Source organism: Phocoena phocoena, chromosome 13, assembly GCF_963924675.1.
Source record: "Phocoena phocoena chromosome 13, mPhoPho1.1, whole genome shotgun sequence".
NCBI lineage: Eukaryota > Metazoa > Chordata > Mammalia > Artiodactyla > Phocoenidae > Phocoena > Phocoena phocoena.
The window spans coordinates 67,007,351-67,025,512 of NC_089231.1; the positions used below are offsets into that span (position 1 = coordinate 67,007,351).

General features: G+C 50.7%; 1 protein-coding gene across 2 annotated transcripts in view; it reads left to right on the forward strand.

The window, feature by feature from the left end:
* MORC2 (MORC family CW-type zinc finger 2) overlaps positions 1-17,562 on the forward strand; it is a 38,699-nt gene extending 21,137 nt beyond the window's left edge. Inside the window, exons 7-26 of one of the 2 annotated variants that reach the window (XM_065890044.1) lie at positions 3,009-3,168; positions 3,273-3,384; positions 3,843-3,968; positions 4,507-4,586; positions 5,195-5,277; positions 5,824-5,909; positions 7,049-7,189; positions 7,284-7,438; positions 7,532-7,660; positions 8,163-8,268; positions 8,561-8,693; positions 9,825-9,899; positions 9,985-10,365; positions 10,918-11,049; positions 11,476-11,530; positions 11,935-12,076; positions 12,179-12,406; positions 12,498-12,591; positions 16,027-16,215; positions 17,494-17,562. In XM_065890044.1, coding sequence (XP_065746116.1) covers positions 3,009-3,168; positions 3,273-3,384; positions 3,843-3,968; positions 4,507-4,586; positions 5,195-5,277; positions 5,824-5,909; positions 7,049-7,189; positions 7,284-7,438; positions 7,532-7,660; positions 8,163-8,268; positions 8,561-8,693; positions 9,825-9,899; positions 9,985-10,365; positions 10,918-11,049; positions 11,476-11,530; positions 11,935-12,076; positions 12,179-12,406; positions 12,498-12,591; positions 16,027-16,215; positions 17,494-17,562 — 2,676 coding nt within the window. The remainder of the gene's footprint in view (positions 1-3,008; positions 3,169-3,272; positions 3,385-3,842; positions 3,969-4,506; positions 4,587-5,194; positions 5,278-5,823; positions 5,910-7,048; positions 7,190-7,283; positions 7,439-7,531; positions 7,661-8,162; positions 8,269-8,560; positions 8,694-9,824; positions 9,900-9,984; positions 10,366-10,917; positions 11,050-11,475; positions 11,531-11,934; positions 12,077-12,178; positions 12,407-12,497; positions 12,592-16,026; positions 16,216-17,493) is intronic. The other variant, XM_065890045.1, reaches the window with a different exon arrangement.
* Positions 17,563-18,162: the final 600 nt, after the last annotated feature.

Consider the following 18,162-nt stretch of genomic DNA (forward strand, 5'->3'; position numbering starts at 1 on the left):
GTGGAGACCACAGCTGGTGATAATAATAGGAACAGCACTGTCTTTCCCATATGATGGTAATTTTGTGGAATGTGCTGTGAGTGCATTTTCCTTTTGAGGAAATGTGTTACTCTAACCATTTATATCAGAAGCTACAAACAAGTCTGATACCTGCAGGGCCTGGACAGGTAGTGAAGCAGGTGAACACATGGAAAATCATTTAAGTTTTTCAGTAAGTGGCAGCTGACACACAGCCTCAGCTGATTATTGTTATGCTGGAAGGAAGGCCTAATGACTCTAGAATATTCTGATTTTGAAACCCTTTGGTAATTAACTGTGTAAGTTAAACACATGCACAGCTGATTCTCTTTGGGCCTGGTGGCTCATATCTGTAGAGCTGGTTTGGTGAGGTCTGTGCCAGCTCATGGGAGGATCAGGGAAGGCCTTGGCCTGCCTAGCCTCAGACTGGACTCTTAACTCCTTTCCTGTGTGAGAAATGGAGGCCAGAGCTTGAGAGGGGGCCAAGAGGGTCTGCAGAGAGAAATCCACTCCTGTCACTTAAACAGGTGAAATGCGGTCAGTGTCAGTCTAACTCATCTGTGTTGGTTGGCTGTGAGTAAATTGGTACTGGCCTTGTTTAGATGTGAGCCGAAATCATAGCAAATCAGTTCATGCTGGGAACAAAAGGCTCTTTTTCTGCCGTTTTACTTCGTGAGCCACTGGGTTTGTTTGCCTTTTTGGTGAGTGAGAGAAGTGCTGCAGCTGGCAAGCACTCCCGGGAAAGGTGGGGCAGGAGGATTTGGCCCCGGCTGGGCTTTTCAGGACTGCTTCCTGGTGGACTGAGGGTGGTGCGAGCAGGGGCTGCGCGTCAATAGAAACGGTCTGTTCCTGGCCTGAGAGCTGGTGGGGGCTGTGGGAAGGGCAGAGGGGCCACCTGACGAGAGGTGGTGGCCTCTGGAGAGCAGAGAGGGTAGGTCGGGCCTGACCTCTGGGCCTTGGGGAGTGTGTGGGACTTTATTAAAAGCAGCCAGGAAAGGGAATCTAAGCAATGTATTAGATCCTCTTTGAAAAGATCAGTTTGGTTACTGTGTGGTGCCTGGATTGGAAAGATTGGGGTGTTGGTGTCAGAGGCCCTGGCTGTCTACAGGACTCCAGCAGGGAGGTGAGAGAAATAGGAGTGGCCGCAGATTTGGTGTTTAATCAGTTGGAAAGGGGAAATGGGAAGGGGGGGTTGTAGATGGCTGAGGTCCTGGTGTGGCACTTGGGGGTGGGCTGTCTGGAGCTGGGGAAGGATGGAAGAGGGGCAGTTTGGAGGGGAAGTGTGTACGTTTTGTCCTGGACACGCAAAGTTAAGTCTGGGTCTGGAGCTCGGGGGAGGCTTAGACTCCAAGGAATCTTCGTAGTGAATGGGCTCACCTAAAAGGGCGTGTTGGAGAAGGGGGCCTGGGGTCTTAGGCATGCCCACCCACATGTAAAGGCCAAGGAGAAAGGGAAAGCAGCAAAGGAGGCAGGAGCGGCCAGAGGGGTAGGAGGAAAGCCAGGTGAGTGGTGACCCTGAAAGTAAAGGAGGAATATTCCAATGGTGGGTGGGTGTCAAATGAGGTGAGTGCCCAGAGGTTAAAGTAATGCCGTTGTCACCTGGGACTGCTGTGAAGATTGGGAGGTGTAAAGGAGGTACCAGTTCTCAGAACACAAATGGAACTCAATTCCCCTGGTGAAAAAGCTAGGTTGAAATTTTTTCCTTACTTGGAGCTAGAAGGTCACTGTTTTGGATTGTACTCTAGTGTGAACTCAGCCAAGATTTCAAAATAAGATCACTTTTAGCTGGGTGGGAATGTGTCCAGACCAGCCCCAGGGCTGAATACTGTAGCTTCTTAGAAACCAGTAAAGTGCCTCAGAACTCTTAACAGTTTATCACCACAGAGCTTGTTAAAATACAGAATCCCCTTTTCCGCAGGGTGGGCCAGCCAGCCATTTTGAACCTCTGAGGTGCCTGGGGTGGTTTGCTCTGCAGAGGGAATCCCAGGCTACAGGGCTCCCGGGCACCTGGGAGAGGGGTGGGGGCGGGGGGGGGGGGGGGGGGGCGGGAGAGATGCATGTTGATGCCTCCGGGGAAGTGGCGTTTTGGTAGGGTTTTTGAAGAACGAGTAGGATTTTTCTCCCAGCTTTATTGAGGTATAATTGACAAGGGTAGGATTTTCTAGAAGATTACGTAGATGTAAGATTAAATTTTACACATATGGAAGAGTGTATTAAAATCTATGTGTGTATATATATATATATATATATATATATGTATAACTGAATCACTTTGCTGTACAGCAGAAATTAACACAACATTGTAAATCAACTAGACTTCAATAAAATTTTAAAAAATAACCTGCGTACAGTTGAGAGTAATTATAAAGCAAATACCCACGTAGCCACCACCGTAGACTGATGCTAGAAGTCCCCATGTGTCCCTCACCAATCATATTCCTTATCGCACCTCTTAAGGAACTACCTTGGTGATGATCAGTCATTTCCTTGTTTTTCTTTATAATTTTGTCACCTGTGTATGCATTCTTGAATAATAGTTTATTTTTTGCTTATTTATGAATTTTATATAAATGGACTCATAGTATAGCGTTTTGTTTTTAGATTTTATTTCTCCTAGGATATATACCTGGGAGTAGAATTGCTGAGTTATAAGTTATGTTTGTGTGTGTCTTTAGATTCACTAGATCATCGCAAATATGTTTTGCTTAGTGGAAACAATAACTTATTACCAGATAGGGAAAATGACCAGGGATATCCCAAGCAGGGAACTGCTCATGCAGAGACCCCCAGGCCATAAGGCAGCATACCCCAGAGGACCTAGCAGTGTGAGGCAGAGTCTTGGGAAGGGGCAGAAGCTAGAGCCACTGGTGCCAGACTGGGGGCTTGGGCCTCCCCTTGGGGCAGTGGGGAGGGAAAAGATGGATGCACATTTGCGGGGGGAAGGCTGTTCTGGGGCTTCCTTCAAGCGTCTGCTTGTGCTTCCTCCAAAGGTGATAGTCCCATTGCCCACCTGGAATGCTCGGACCCGGGAACCTGTTACAGACAACGTGGAGAAGTTTGCCATCGAGACGGAACTCATCTATAAGTATTCTCCCTTCCGCAATGAAGAGGAAGTGATGACTCAGTTCATGAAGATTCCTGGGGACAGTGGTAAGTAGGCCTGCGGCCTCTAGCATCAGGGAGCTCCAGAGCCAGGAGCAGTATGGGGATTGGCTGGGGGTGCCTGGTAGAACCACAGGATTTCTATTCCCTAGGAACGCTGGTGATCATCTTCAATCTCAAACTCATGGATAACGGAGAGCCAGAGCTGGACATAATCTCAAATCCAAGAGATATCCAGATGGCAGAGACTTCTCCAGAGGGCACGTGAGTGTGGCTGGGTAGGGAGGAAAAGGGAGGTGACTTGAGGTTGAGACGGGTGAGCTTGTTCCCTGAATTCCCCAGTTTTAGAGTTGGTAAAGCTGAGAACTCAATGCCTTCCTGCCACAAGGCAGAAGGGATGAATAGAAGGACAGCAGGTCCTCAGCTAATCCAGATCCTTGCCCCAGCTCCTTAACTTGAATGGGAAAGAGACCGAGGCCTAGAGAGGGGAGAGGAATTGCCAGGTCCATGCTGGGATGGTGGGGCCAGTTTAGGTGTCTGTGCCAGGGACGTGAGAGGAGGTGGGATGTGGTGCCCACACAGAGGAAGCACCCCTCAGGGCAGCAAGAGAAGCCGAGATGGGAGGTGGAAAGGTGGAGAGCCTGCAGAGAGGCTGTCCACCCAGGCCTTCGGTTGGACTGGTGGTGGGAGGGTGACAGCACCCTCCATTCTGCTGCCTCCAGGAAGCCAGAGCGCCGCTCCTTCCGCGCCTATGCTGCCGTGCTCTACATTGATCCCCGGATGCGGATCTTCATCCACGGGCACAAGGTGCAGACCAAGAGGCTTTCCTGCTGCCTCTACAAGCCCAGGTAGGGGCCTGCCCACCCTGGCCTGCTGTTTCCTTTGGGCCAAGAATGGGGCCTGGCCACGTGTCTCTGGGGCATCTTTGGAGTGATGGTGGATGAGCGGCTCTGACAGTGTTGACTGCGTTTGGGTCTTTAAGCTGCTTGATTAACTGCAGACAAACTACTGGGTCCTGAGGGAGGGGCAGAGGTGGCTGGTTAGGCTTGTTGAGTGTGCCTTCTGTGAGGTGGAGGGTGCTCAGCCTGACACGGTGAGCTGTCTGAGCCTCTGGTTGCAGGGCCAATGGCCCTTTAGACAGTACACAGGGAAGCAGAGGCCCTGCTCGTTGCTGAGGTTGGTTTCTACTGTGGGATTAATGACACACTCGGAGAGTAGTGAGGTTGCTTTTCAAAGATGGAGCAGGATGGCAGGGGGCAAGTGGAGTAGGGAATTGAGTCTTTTTGCTAAAATAAGCTTGGCTTTGACTCATCGGAGGGCCAAGATAGTTGCTGCCCTGCACCTCTGGTGCTCAGGCCCTCTGGTTACTCGCCCCCCGCCCCTCAGGATGTACAAGTACACATCAAGCCGGTTCAAGACCCGCGCGGAGCAGGAGGTGAAGAAAGCTGAGCACGTGGCACGGATTGGTAATGACCCCCTGGGCAGGAGGGTCGTCTGGGGGACGTTGCTTGTGGCAAAAGCAGGATCCAGGCAAAAGCTCCATGCAACACCCAGGGGTGGGCTTTCCTGAATCACTGGTCCAGTTTCTCTCCCACCTCCCCCTCAGCAGTTTTTCTTTCCAGGCTACTCCTTCAGCCATTTACAGGCTGTTATCTAAGGCTTGCCTGCCCAGAGTGAAGAGTCCCACACTGTCCTCTGGCACAAATACTTGTGAAATTGGTTTTATTGACTCCAGGGCAAAAATCTCAAGGTCTCTCTTGCTGACAAAGCTTCTTGGCTGCTCAAGGAGAGTGGTTGGCTGAGGAGTGTTGGTAACTTCCAGCTCCTGCTGAGCGTTTAACTCTGGTTGCCTTGGGCAGTGCTTGACCTGTTCTGATTCATTTGAAAGTGAAAGGTGTCTGTTTTCCTTGGGGCCTCCTTGACTTTCCAAGCAAGGAGGCTGCTCTCCCAGCTCACCTGTTCCCTGACAGTGTACGAACGTCTCATACGGCAGGGACTGCACTATGGGGTCCAGGAGGGATAGCTAAGAGTTTTGACCTTTTGAATTCTTATCATGGTTTCTTCTGGGTTTCAGCTGAAGAGAAGGCAAGGGAGGCGGAGAGCAAAGCTCGGACATTAGAAGTGCGCCTGGGCGGAGACCTCACACGGGACTCCAGGGTGAGGCCCCAGACCCAGCAGCTCTTCTCCAGCGTTGCTGCCCTTAGGATCCCAGAGCTCGCCTGGCTCTGTCTCCCGCCAGTCATGAACCCCTTGCCCTAGAGCTGCAAAATGGGATGTGATGATGTTTCCATAGTCACTATTGAACACACTGTATGGCAGGATCTTGGCAACCATGTGAGGTGGACACTGTTAGTATCCTCAGTTTATAGAAAGAAACGGAAGAGGGTCACTTGCCTCAGGTCACACACAGCAGTAAGGGTCAGCAGTTCTCCACTCCTCCCCTGCGACACACACACCTCTGCAGACTGTTGTTTCAGTTGGGGGTGTTTCCTCCTCCGTGTCAGCAAGTCTGGTCAAGTGAAGCACAGCTTTTGTGTTTGTCCCTAGCGAGGGCCCTTTTCTGTGGAAAGGAAGTAAATTTCCAGGTCTGTTTTTGTGTCCATGTGATTTAAAGTGAGAAGTTTCAGATGTGTTGTTAATGATATTACCAGCTGTGGCCCATAGCACTTCCTCTCCTTACTTGGTGCTGGCGTGTGTTTCCAGGTGATGTTGCGACAGGTCCAGAACACGGCCATTACCCTTCGCAGAGAAGCTGATGTCAAGAAGCGGATCAAGGAGGCCAAGCAGCGGTGAGTGCCTGGCTGGCCTTGGGTCTTTTAAAATTATGTAGCTTTTGTATGGATTATTGACAAAGAAAGAGCTTGAGGAATCCCTCTCCACCCGACAAGGTTGCTATTCTGTCACATGCAGATTGCTTTGAGAAAGCCATTAATGTTGTGATTCCCAGACGTTTGTCACATGCCCACCACAGGAGAGGTTACCCAGCTCAGTTCTCCCCTGAGCCAGGAGAAGGTGGGCAGAGCCAGCACCTTGAGTTGAACACCAACCTGTCCTCACTGGCAGCGCTCTCACCTTCCCTCCCCCCTCCCTTCCTTCCTTTCTCCCCTTTTCTCTCTCCTCCATTCTCTCCCCACCTTGCCCATCCTTTCCCTCTTCCTTTCCTTTTTCCTTTTTTTTTCTTTTCATTTAAAGGATGTATAAAATGCTTGTAGTATACAACTTGTAAAATACAGACTATTTAAGAAATACAGCTGTAAACTCCCTTATACTTCTCCCACCTGGTGATATGTACTCTTAATAATGCTATAGATTGAGTTTGTTCCTTTTTATCTAGACTGGGCATTTGTCCTGGCTCATTACATGATCTCCGTGTCCCCCACCACGTCTGGAGCCTCTGCAGGCTCTGGGCCTGAGACCCTGCTTACTTCTTGGCCTCCTCACCACAGGCCTAGGTTTCGGGTATCTGCCCTGTGAATCTGTCCACTGATCATCTGTCTGCTTTTCAGTTTCCATGATTTTGTTGACGTTTATCCCATGATCATTTCTTCTCTCACATGTTTATTGTTCTTGTGAATTTTTGTCTTTTTAAAATTAATTACTGTCACATTAGTGGAATGGTTATGCAGATGACCTTGTGTTTATTCCACTAAATAAGCATCTTTGCAGAGATTTGCAACAGCTTCACAGAATCCCATTCATACTAAATACATCCCTGTTTGATACCAAAAGCTAAAGTCATATGCTTTTAATTAGGGAGCTTAGAGTGACTGCACAGTGAGTATCCTTGTCAAGTCTACAGGTTGCATATTGAATGCAAAGGCAAAACTTAAGTGTCTCAAGTTTCAGCTTAAGCTTAATACATCTTAAACACCATGGTATTTGTGTGTTAATGGGTTGATCTGTTTGAATTTATCTTTTGTCTTCTCAGAGCGCTTAAAGAACCCAAGGAACTGAACTTTGTTTTTGGGGTCAACATCGAACACCGGGACCTGGACGGCATGTTCATCTATAACTGTAGCCGCCTGATCAAGATGTATGAGAAAGTGGGCCCACAGCTGGAAGGGGGCATGTGAGTGCTGCCTGAGGAGAGCTTCAGCCCAGGATGGTTGGCGGGAGAGGTTTGGTCAGTGGGGTGACAGAGCCGTGTCTGCCTCCTCCTGCAGGGCATGTGGCGGGGTCGTTGGGGTTGTAGATGTGCCCTACCTGGTCCTGGAGCCTACACACAACAAGCAGGACTTTGCTGATGCCAAGGAGTACCGGCACCTGCTGCGGGCGATGGGGGAGCACCTGGCGCAGTACTGGAAGGACATCGCCATTGGTAATGCCCTTTCGCTTCACCTCCAGCCTTGAGATCCTCTCGCTGCCTCAGGGGGCTGACTCCTCACGCAATGTGTGGGTGCTTGTCTTCCAGCCCAGCGGGGAATCATCAAGTTCTGGGATGAGTTCGGCTACCTCTCTGCCAACTGGAACCAGCCTCCATCCAGTGAGCTGCGTTACAAACGGCGGAGAGCTATGGAGATCCCAACCACCATCCAGTGTGGTGAGTTGGGGGTCGGCACCTCCTCCTGACTCCTTTCCATCATAGTCACCGTGCTGGCCTCCTGAATGCACTGACATTCAGGCACGTATGTCCCACTAGGGATATGAGTCTGTTTGGTGATGGCCCTGGGAGCTCAGTCTTGGGGCTGTGCTGTGCCCACCTGTTCCTTCTCAATGAGGCAGGAGGTCACCTACCCTGCCGGGTCTCACAGGGTTTGGTACCACATCGGTAGAAGTGTGAGTGATGACTGAGTCAGGATTTTGCTGGAGGAGGGAGAGGGGTTGGGGCCGCTGAGGGTCCGTGGTATAAAGTTTCCATCCTTGCTGGAATCACTGTCCCTGAGAAGAGTGACTGTTCTGTAAGGAAGGCAGAGTTGGAGCCAGACTGAGGATCTTTGCATAGAAAGTCGGGGGCATCTCTGCCTTGGGCCTGGCTGGGAGGAGCCTGGTTATTGTTGGTGGGCATGGCTGATGTTTTGTTGGGGGTATGTTCTGTGTCACAGATTTGTGTCTGAAGTGGCGGACCCTCCCCTTCCAGCTGAGTTCTGTGGAAAAAGATTACCCTGACACTTGGGTTTGCTCCATGAACCCTGATCCTGAGCAGGACCGGTGAGCACTTTTTCTAACAAGGAGTTTGTGGGCGTCCCCACCTCCTCCCGTGCTTTTTCCACTCTTCCACTATGCTTCTTGAGGTCAGCTCATATCCTTACATCTCTGTCTTGCTGTGTATAATAAGTGCTTGGAAATAATAGAAGTGTATCCTGCAATGAGTATTAATTCTGTGCATTTGGGAAGTCTGAGGTTGCTCTGGTGAGAGAGAGCACGGGTTGGCTGAGGAGGAAGGACCCTGCCCTACCTGGAGCTATCTTGCCACACCCTTCCTAGCACTTTCTCTCTACAGGTGTGAGGCTTCTGAACAGAAGCAGAAGGTTCCCCTGGGGACGTTCAGAAAGGATCTGAAGACACAGGAAGAGAAGCAGAAGCAACTGACAGAGAAAATTCGCCAGCAGCAAGAGAAGCTGGAGGCCCTGCAGGTGTGTGGGTCATGGGCAGTGGGCACATGGGCAGGACCCCTCAGTGTCTCCTCTGTTCCCTCAGGCTCAGTTTCACCCTTCTGTCACCCATGAGTGCTGCCCAAGCTTTCCAACCCCAACCTCCAGGCACACTGGTTCTCCAGTATGCCTTGATCATTCTTTAAAAAAAAAAAAATTTTGTTTATATATTACAAAGAGGTCCGATTCATTTAGAATGTTTTGAAACTCCAGAAAGTACATATCCTGTCTTAGAGGTAACCACCATTAACTGCACATCCTTCCAACTTTTTATGACCTCTACATACACATAAATACATATATTTTTTATTAGAAATAGAGATCACGACTTACTTGTGTCATATCACACACACATACTTTTTTTATTAGTGCATAATTATTTTCTTGGGGTAGTTTTCCAGAAGTGAATTTGAAAGAGTGAAAGGATTTTTTAAATTCTATGTTTTCTTTAAATAACTATTTCCAAATTATTCTCCAGAAGATGTATTATGTTTTGTTTTTTACCAGCAGTACATTTATTTTTAAATGTTTTTGTAAATTTGATAAGCAAAGATACACATCTTAAATTTGAATTTAATATTTCTAAAATTGAACTTTTTCGTGTGTTTCTTTTAGAACTGCTTATTGTTCTCTTATATTACTGTTGTTTTAAATTTTTTCCTTAATTGACTAGTCAGGTTTTTTTAGATATATGTGTGGTATCAACCGTTTATTGTATTTATTACAAAAGCTTTTCCCTTTCTGACTTCTGGGCAGGCACATGCTCTCATTGTGTGCATGCCTCCCTGTCTGCCAATTCCCACCTGTCCTTTCCGGCTTTGGCCTTTTGGGATCTCCAACCTTTGTGGCTTGTTTTATAGGAATCTAGTCTACTGACACTTTTCCCCAGTCTCTCAATTGCTGGATTAATCATATAGAATCCTGTAATTTGCTGGTAGTTTAGTGTTTGTGAATTTTTGTCTTCTCAGTGAGAATGGGAGGCTTGTAATAGTAGGACTGTGGCCCAGGTGTTCTTTTTTATTTGCCCACTGTCCCAGACTGTGGGGCTCCAAAAAGAGTTTGCTTGAGTGTACCAGATACGCAAACGACCTCCTCATCATGTTTACCCTGCAGAAAACCACACCCATCCGCTCCCAAGCTGACCTGAAGAAATTGCCCTTGGAAGTGACCACCAGACCTTCCACTGAGGTAAAGCCCAGGGATAGGGGCAGGGCTTTTCCTCAGGTGTCTCATGCTGGGATCCATGTTGTCACTCTCTCTGGGCCTCTTTCAGGAACCTGCACGTAGACCTCAGCGTCCTCGGTCACCTCCTTTACCTGCTGTGATCAGGAATGCCCCGAGCAGACCCCCTTCCCTGCAGGCTCCCAGACCAGCCAGCCAGCCCCGAAAGGCTCCTGTTATCGGCAGCGTCCCAAAGCCTCCTGCCTCGACAGCACGGGAGGAGGCCAGTACTTCCAGGCTGCTCCAGCCTCCTGAGGTGCCCCGAAAGCCTGCCAACACTCCAGTCAAGACTGCATCCCGGCCCGCCCCTCCCGTGCAGCCACCATCACCATCTCTGCCGCCCAACTCCAAGAGCCCTCGGGAGCTCCCTGCCCCCCGAGCCATCAAGACTCCAGTGGTCAAGAAGCCGGAGCCGCCCAGTAAACTCTCCCTGGTGAGATGCTCCTCTTTCTCCAGCCCTGCCCACAGTGGTACAGGAATGGAGGGGGCAGCGCTGACTGCGTGGGGGGCGGTGGGGGGTGGAGAAGCCTCAGTGGAGATCAGCCTTCCGTGCTGCCCCTGCAGAGGAGGAGTCTGATAGCTGAAGGCACTCATGGCGGGCACAGAGCTTGCTGGTTCCCTGTCCAGGGAGCTCTTTGGTGCCCCCTCCAAGGTTTGGTCCTCCACAGACTTGAGTCGCCTTCATTGGCTTCTCACGCGGTGGGCAGAGGTTGCAATCTGGTGACGGCCTTGGTGGGCTGCAGCAGTGGTTGCTGTGGTTCACTGGGGAGTGAACTGAGAGGCTCCCCTGTGACAGCTTTGAGCAAAGGTCCTCGTGGGCGTAGAGGCCGGGGGTTGCTGTGTCCCTAGTACTGTTGGGAGCCCAGCCCTGGTGGGGACTGAGACCCACAGACCCCTTTCTGAATGGCTCCTTTAGACCAGATGGGATCTTCCAGCACCTGAGGGTCTGCCAGGGTCCCTCATGTTCCCGCTTCTCTTGCTGTAGGCCACTCCTGGTCGGAAGCGGAGTCTTGGAGTCTCTGATGAGGAAGAAGCCGAGGAAGAGGCTGAGAGGAGGAAAGAGAGGTCCAAGCGGGGCAAGTTTGCCGTGAAGGAGGAAAAAAAGGACTTGAATGAGGTAGGTTCTCAGCATTCTCCCTCCCCAGGGTCTCCACCTGCCACTTGCAGTCTGTGACACGAGCCTTTCAGAAGCCTAGTCCATCTCTGAAGGACACTCAGTCACACAGACAACTAGAAACACGGTACCTGGTAGGATCTTGAGTGAGACTGGCTTGTGGCTCTACTCACAGGCTTGAGGTGACACCGATGCAGATGTACTTCCGTGTCTGTGACATTCTGCCCCTATGCCTGCTCTCTTGTTCACTGACGTTTTTGGAGGCAGGTGTGTACATACTGAGATAATGGTTGAGAGAGTGGCTCTCAGTGAGGCCTGGGGATTTAAACAGCCGCACAAGACGACATGAGGTGATGGCTTACGACCCTGGGTGGACAGTCTGTTCTTTAGGGGCACTGGCGGTGCCTCTCACAGACTCTGTTCTTGCAGCTCTCAGACAGTGCTGGGGAAGAGGACCCAGCTGACCTCAAGAGCGCTCAGAAAGGTGAGTTTAGGGAGGTGCCCAGAGCCTGTGGGGAAGTGGGAAGGGGGCCCCTTGCCAGCAGCACCGTATTCCGAAGGCTCATGGAGGCTTTCCTGGCTCCAGGCTCTCAAGCAACAATGCTTTCAAGTCTAATTCTGAGAAGAATGCTGAGGCTAGTACACCCTCGTGTTTATTTTTAGCATCAGTTCCTTGGTGTTCACCGCTGGCAGTTACCATGCTGCTCTGCGGCACTCTCATGACAGTTGGGGAGGGAGACCAGAGTGGCTGGGCTCCGTGTCCCTGGCATAGTGGCGTCAAGCTCCTAGGGGTTCTTGTCCCTGTGAACCTGGGATGACCTTTCTCAAGGTGGCCCTGGCTGGGTCGGGGGCTCTAGTCTAGTTTTCTAACTCCATCTGCACTCTCAGATAAAGGGCTGCACGTGGAGGTGCGTGTGAACAGGGAGTGGTACACAGGCCGTGTCACAGCTGTGGAGTTGGGCAAGAACGTGGTGCGGTGGAAGGTGAAGTTTGACTATGTGCCCACGGACACGACACCAAGAGACCGCTGGTAATGCCCCTTCTAGGAGGCTGGGTTGACAGAGTTGGGCAGGGGCAGGCAGCCCATCCTGGGAGCCTGGGACACGTGACACAAACACTGGGTCCTCCCTAGGGTGGAGAAAGGCAGTGAGGATGTGCGGTTGATGAAGCCCCCTTCCCCGGAGTATCAGAGCCCGGACACGCAGCAGGAGGGCGGGGAGGAGGAGGAGGAGGCAGCAGTGGCTCAGCAGGCTGTAGCCATGGCGGAACCCTCCACCTCAGACTGCATTCGCATTGAGCCCGACACCACCGCCCCGAGCACCAACCACGAGACCATTGACCTCCTCGTCCAGATCCTTCGGTGCGTTGTCGTCCTGCTCCGGGGTCAGCACTGGTTCTCCACTAGCTCTGTGCCATTCTGATTTCCAGTCTCCACCTTCTTTCTTGTTTAGGAATTGTTTACGGTACTTCCTGCCTCCGAGTTTCCCCATCTCTAAGAAGGAGCTGAGTGCTATGAATTCAGATGAGCTAATATCGTTTCCTCTGGTGAGTCTGCCCAGCCTTTGGTTTTTGACTCTGCACGCCCCCCTTGGTTGCTTGTTGTGATTGTCAGCTCCCAGCTGTATGCGCCCTTCCCCGCTTGGCCAGCTTCCCTTTCATCTGCTGAGGGAAGGGAAGAGGGGACTTTACATTGTGGAAAAAGAAGCTGCTCAGCCGGATGACTGGTGTGCAGCTGGTGAGATGCTGGGGTGGAGTGGAATCCTCGCTTAGGGACAGGCCCGGTGTGACTTGTGTGGAGTGTGTCCCTTTTCCTCTGTCAAGGCAGGAAACAGTAAAGAGCTTAGGTTCAAAGTGCCGGAAACGTGACTCTCGGAGGTATAGGGAAGCTCCGAGGTATAGGGAAGCTCATGGTGTGTGGAGATAAGCGTGGGATCTTATTTAGCAAATGCAGATGCAGTGCCTCAGTGCTGGAGCCTCCAAGTGGCTTAAGAGTCAGTAGAGACTGAATTTTTAGCAGGTACCTAGACATGAGGCTGAGAGCAGTAAGTGCTCTGCAAGGTGGGTGGGAGGGCTGGGGCAGCCTCTGGGAGGGGGAGAGAGTGACCAGGGCTAAAGAAAATGTGGGTTTGGGCGAGTGTTTGTAGAAGTGACGGGAAGTGTTTGAGGCAGAGGGACTGTTGTGAACAAAGGCTCAGGGATGCAAGGGCAGGTCGGGGCCAGGGCAGTGGTCTCTGTGGTGAGCACTCAGGGAGAAGGGCCCTCAGAGCCAGGATAGGAGGCATCGGGGGCACCCCCCTGAGGTGCAGTGGCTTAAACTTTGTATGAAATGGAGGCCCAGCTAAAGGTTTGAGTGGATGGAATTGTCGACTTGAACCATGTCTGGGGCAGGGGTCAAGAGGCTTATTCTGTAGAGGCCAGTTAGCAAATATTTTCAGCTTTATGGGCTGTAAGGTCTCTGTTGCAACTATTCAGCTCTGCCGTTACAGTGTGGAAGCTGCCATAAGACCATATGCAAAGGAATGGATGTGGCTGAGGTCTAGTAATGCTTTGTTTACAAAAACAGGTGGCAGGCTGATTTGGTCACAGGCAGTGAGTAGTCTGTTGACCCTGCCCCTAAGAGGGTAACTCTGGTTCTGGGAAGGAGGGTGGATGGGAGACACAGGGACAGGGAAGCTGGTCTAATCGTAATAGGTCAGGGAGGGGGGATGGGAGCTCTGACAGGTGAAGGGGCCGTGTCAGGGGTCCTTCTTTGACTGAAGGCAGGTGATGGTGAGGAGGCAGAGGTCACGTGCTTCCCTGTCTCTCAGGCCTGTGGGAATTGGAGGTTGATGACAAAGCTGTTAACTGGGAGAGAAACAGGGTGAGGGTGAGGAAGACGAGTTGTGATTTGACTTGGGCTGGAAGTACCAGCACTTCATTTCTGGTGATGTCCAGTGGACAGGACACTGGAGATTGGGGCTGGCACTTGGGAGGGGTGGGAAGGGCAGGGCTGGAGATGGGGATTGGGAGTCATCCACATCAAGAGGATGTTTCTGCTGTAGGAATAGCTTAAGTTTTCTAGGGAGGAGTTTCTGGAGAGGACAACTGGAATTGAAACTGCAGGGTTAATATGTTTAAGATGGCAGGCCCTCGTGGGCAGCTGTATGCTTGATAAAGTTTGCCAGAGAGGAAAACATGGAGTTTTGTCTCCATTCTACTTTAAAAAAGGGAAATGAGGCTAGGAGCTGAAGAAACCCAGGGGCAGAGAGGTGAACAGTCTGTCTTAATAGAGCTCAGATTTGAACCCAGAACAACTTGTTAGGACAAGGGTCTTGCTCCCCTATGAGATGAGGGGGCACTGCACCCTGGGGAAGCTAGAAGGTGCAGAACTCATGGTGGCTTCACAGAAAGCTGCTACACCTCAACGCTTACCCTTGTTCAGGCTGCAGGCATCCTCTGCAGATCCCAGGAACAAACAGCTGATAGGCCGGCTAGGTCGGCCTGGCATGTTTGTTGCTTTTGGTTTAAAGTTGTTGCCAAATTCAGAGTAAAGCCTGGGTGCAGTGGGATCTTTGCAGTGGCCCTGACCGCTCAGACCAAAGCACAGTCAGTAGGAGCATCTGAGCCTAAAATAGTCTGTTGGCTTATGCTTGTAAAGGGAGGTGTACCACTAATGCATCAGTTTAATAGCCACCTAAGTGAAATGCCTAAAATAACTCAAACTTTAATTTTTTTAACGTTCGGGACACAACAGGAGTCTAATGTTCATTGTATCCTTGTCAGTTTGTAAATGACCATCCTTTTGCTCATCATGCTGGACTAGGAGTTCCAGACCATCAGGGGTCCTGCAAATACTAGATTAAAAAAAAACAATAATATATATATATATATATGTATATATATATATATACTTTAAAAGTAACGTAAAACTGCCTGTGAATCTTTAATGGCCTAAAAGTGGAAAAAAAATTAAAATGAATACAAATCATAGTTAGGCTTAAGACATTGTGTATTACATTTTAATACTTTTGGCACCTGCTTGAACATTTATTTTTGTGCTGCCAAGTGATAATTATTTTTTGTGCAGAATTTGAAGTTTCTGTTGCCATCTTGATTTACTGGGATAGTATTCTAGATTGTAAACAATTAGTTCTAACACGTTTTAAAAACAGCAGTTTTTAGCCGTTCAGTGCTAGGTAGTTCATACATCTTCACAGAAGTAAATAAATGCTAGAGTTCGTGAGACTGTAGTTGTTAGCCAGGACCTGCTGGTCATGGGTTTGTGTTCATCATAATGGCCTCATCATTCACATTGGTGGTTTATGAGTAAATCATAATGTTATAACTTTGAAATTAAACATAAAGAGTTATTACCCAAATTGGTTTTTTTTTTCCCCAAATTGTTTTTTATACTGAGATTCCATGTAACTTTCATTTGAAACAAGTGTTCTGCTACTTTCTAAAAGTTTGATAAAGCCTCATGTCTAGAGAAAGTGCTAGTTAACATTACTGCCCCACCCCCGGGAAGTTTCAGGTACTCAGGGAAGATGGTGAAAAGTTCTGATGCTGTATAAACATACTACACAAACCTGGAGGAATCTGTTGTTGATAGGTGCTTGATAAAATACTTGTGGGAGAGAACTTTTGATCTTGACATTGTTGGTTGTGACTTGGAAGTGGTTTGCTGAAAGTGCTGTTGTGCACTTAGAAAGGTGAATGGTGAGAATCATCCCTCACATTTACTCACGGCTGGCAGTCTGCCAGAGCACTTTGGTACGTGCTTCATGTGTGATCCTGTCTTCGTCCTCGTGGCAGCCCTGTGAGGTGGACGTCGAGGTCTTTCTTCTCTGGAGCTAGAGAGATCACTTGCTTCTGGGTCCAGCATCCCTTCAGACTGAGCTTCCTTGTGCTGAGCCAGTTGGGGACACCATTGCCCATCTAGAAGGGCACTGGGGACCCTCGTGAGCTCATGCACTCACCTACCAGCTCCTCTCCCAACAGAAAGAGTACTTCAAGCAGTATGAAGTGGGGCTCCAGAACCTGTGCCATTCCTACCAGAGCCGTGCCGACTCGCGGGCCAAGGCCTCCGAGGAGAGCCTGCGTACCTCTGAGAGAAAGCTCCGCGAGACAGAGGAGAAGCTGCAGAAGCTGAGGACCAACATCGTGGCACTCCTGCAAAAGGTGCAGGAGGTGAGCCAGGCAGCCCTCTCATTGTAGCGGACCACCTGGTGTCTCAGGGAGGCGGGGCTTGGGCACCTCCTGCTCCCTTCTCCCCACTCACAGGAATCTGTGGTTCCAACCCTGGCTGCACAGCATCCTGACCAGGAGGGCTGGAGGTGGTGCGGCTGCCTGGGCCTCATCCCAGCCAGACCCACGGTATCAGACTTTTGCCCTTGTTTAGACATTCTGATATACAACCTGGTTTGAGAACCCTCCAAGTCATAACAGAAAAACATTCTCAATTTTCCAAATGACGCCCAGATGGGATTAGGTAGCCCAGAAGCAGGGAGCGCCCTGTAGGGTCTCAGTCCTTTATCCAAGCAGTAAACATTGAGGACAACTGCTCTGTGCCTGTCCTGGGGACCCTTGGTGAAGCAGACAGGCAAGATAGGGGTCCTGCTCTCATAGCCCAACAAGTGGAGGAGACAGAACTACTGTTGGTGGGAAGTGCTGTGAAGTAAATATGAGAGAGACAGAAAACAGGGATGCCGCTTTACTAGGGTGTTCAGGGGAAGCCTCTCTGAGGAGGTACTTGAGCTGAGGGCAGAACCAGTCACGCAGGAGTGGGATGTGAGAGCTCTGGGGAGAGGGAAGAGCAGGGCCTGAGGCCCAAGGCAGGGAGATGTGGGTGATAGAAGAAGCAGGGCCCTGTGCCAGGTGGGATGTCTCTGGAGGGTGTGGCACTAAGACGTTTGCAATCTAAGACATTTACTCTGGTTGGTTGTAGGAGGGCCTGGAGGGGGCGGAGGTTAGAATCCGGGACTCCAGTGAGGAGGTTCCCACAGTTGTCTGGGTGAGAGATTCTGGCAGCCTGAACCTTGGATGGTGACAGTGAGGAGGGAGAGAAGTGGGCAGATTTGTTGTAACGTCTTGAGGGAAGGGGAGGAAACAAGGGTGATGGTTGTGGTTTGTCTGAGCCCCTGGGTGGAGGGGAGGCGGTGGTGGCCTGTACCAAGATGGAGCAACTCGGGGTGGGAGGTGCCATTGAGCTCTTGGATGTTTTGAGTCTGAGAAGCCTGCAGCATGGCTAAGGCAAGCTGGGAACTTGGGGTAGAGGCAGGGTAGGAGCAAGAAATCTGGGCGTCATCTGTGCACAGAGGAGGGAGTGGGCGGATGATCAAGAAGGGACAAGGCCTGACAGCCAGGGTGGAGGGGCAAGAGGAAGGGGCACGGGCTGCAAGAAGGGTGGGGAGGCGGGCCCCCCACCACCTTGTGGCTCCCGGCTGACCGTGCACTGCTCTGTTCCAGGACATAGACATTAACACAGATGACGAGCTGGATGCCTACATCGAGGACCTGATCACCAAGGGGGACTAAGAGGCCTGGAGCCAGAGATCAGCTCCCCTGCCCCTCAAGGCAGAGCTCCTGGGGGTGGAGTTTCATTTATGGGTTGATGGACTTACCTTGGTTTGACTCACATGGGATATTTGTGCTTTTGGAGGGAAAGAGACTCTGATTCTTTGAATCTTCCTCCCTACGTTTATAAATATTTATTTTTTAAAAGAAACAAGATGCTGTGCCTGCTGTGAGACCATACATTTTTTTTGGTGACTCTTGGGCAGAGAACAGAAGCAGGATGCCAAGTCTGAGCTGCTTCTCTTGGCTTCTGGCTCCTCAAGATGTGAATCCAGTGCTGTTTGGAAGTTGGGGAGGCTCCAGGGGCAAGGCTGGGGGAGGGGCAGGGCCCCCCAGGCTGGTGCTCCCCCAGGATCTCCAATCCAGGGGATCCCCACAGGGCCACGGTCAGGAGGAGGCTCAGCGCTGAGCAGCTCCCTGTCTCGTGGCTCCTCCTTCAGGTTGGGGATGTGAGTGGTGGCCCAAGTGGTCGGTCTTGGCTGTGGCACCGTCCAGACAGCTTGGGGAAGAAAGATCCTCCTGTTCAACTTCCCCATCCACCACCTAAGTTCTCCCTGCTGG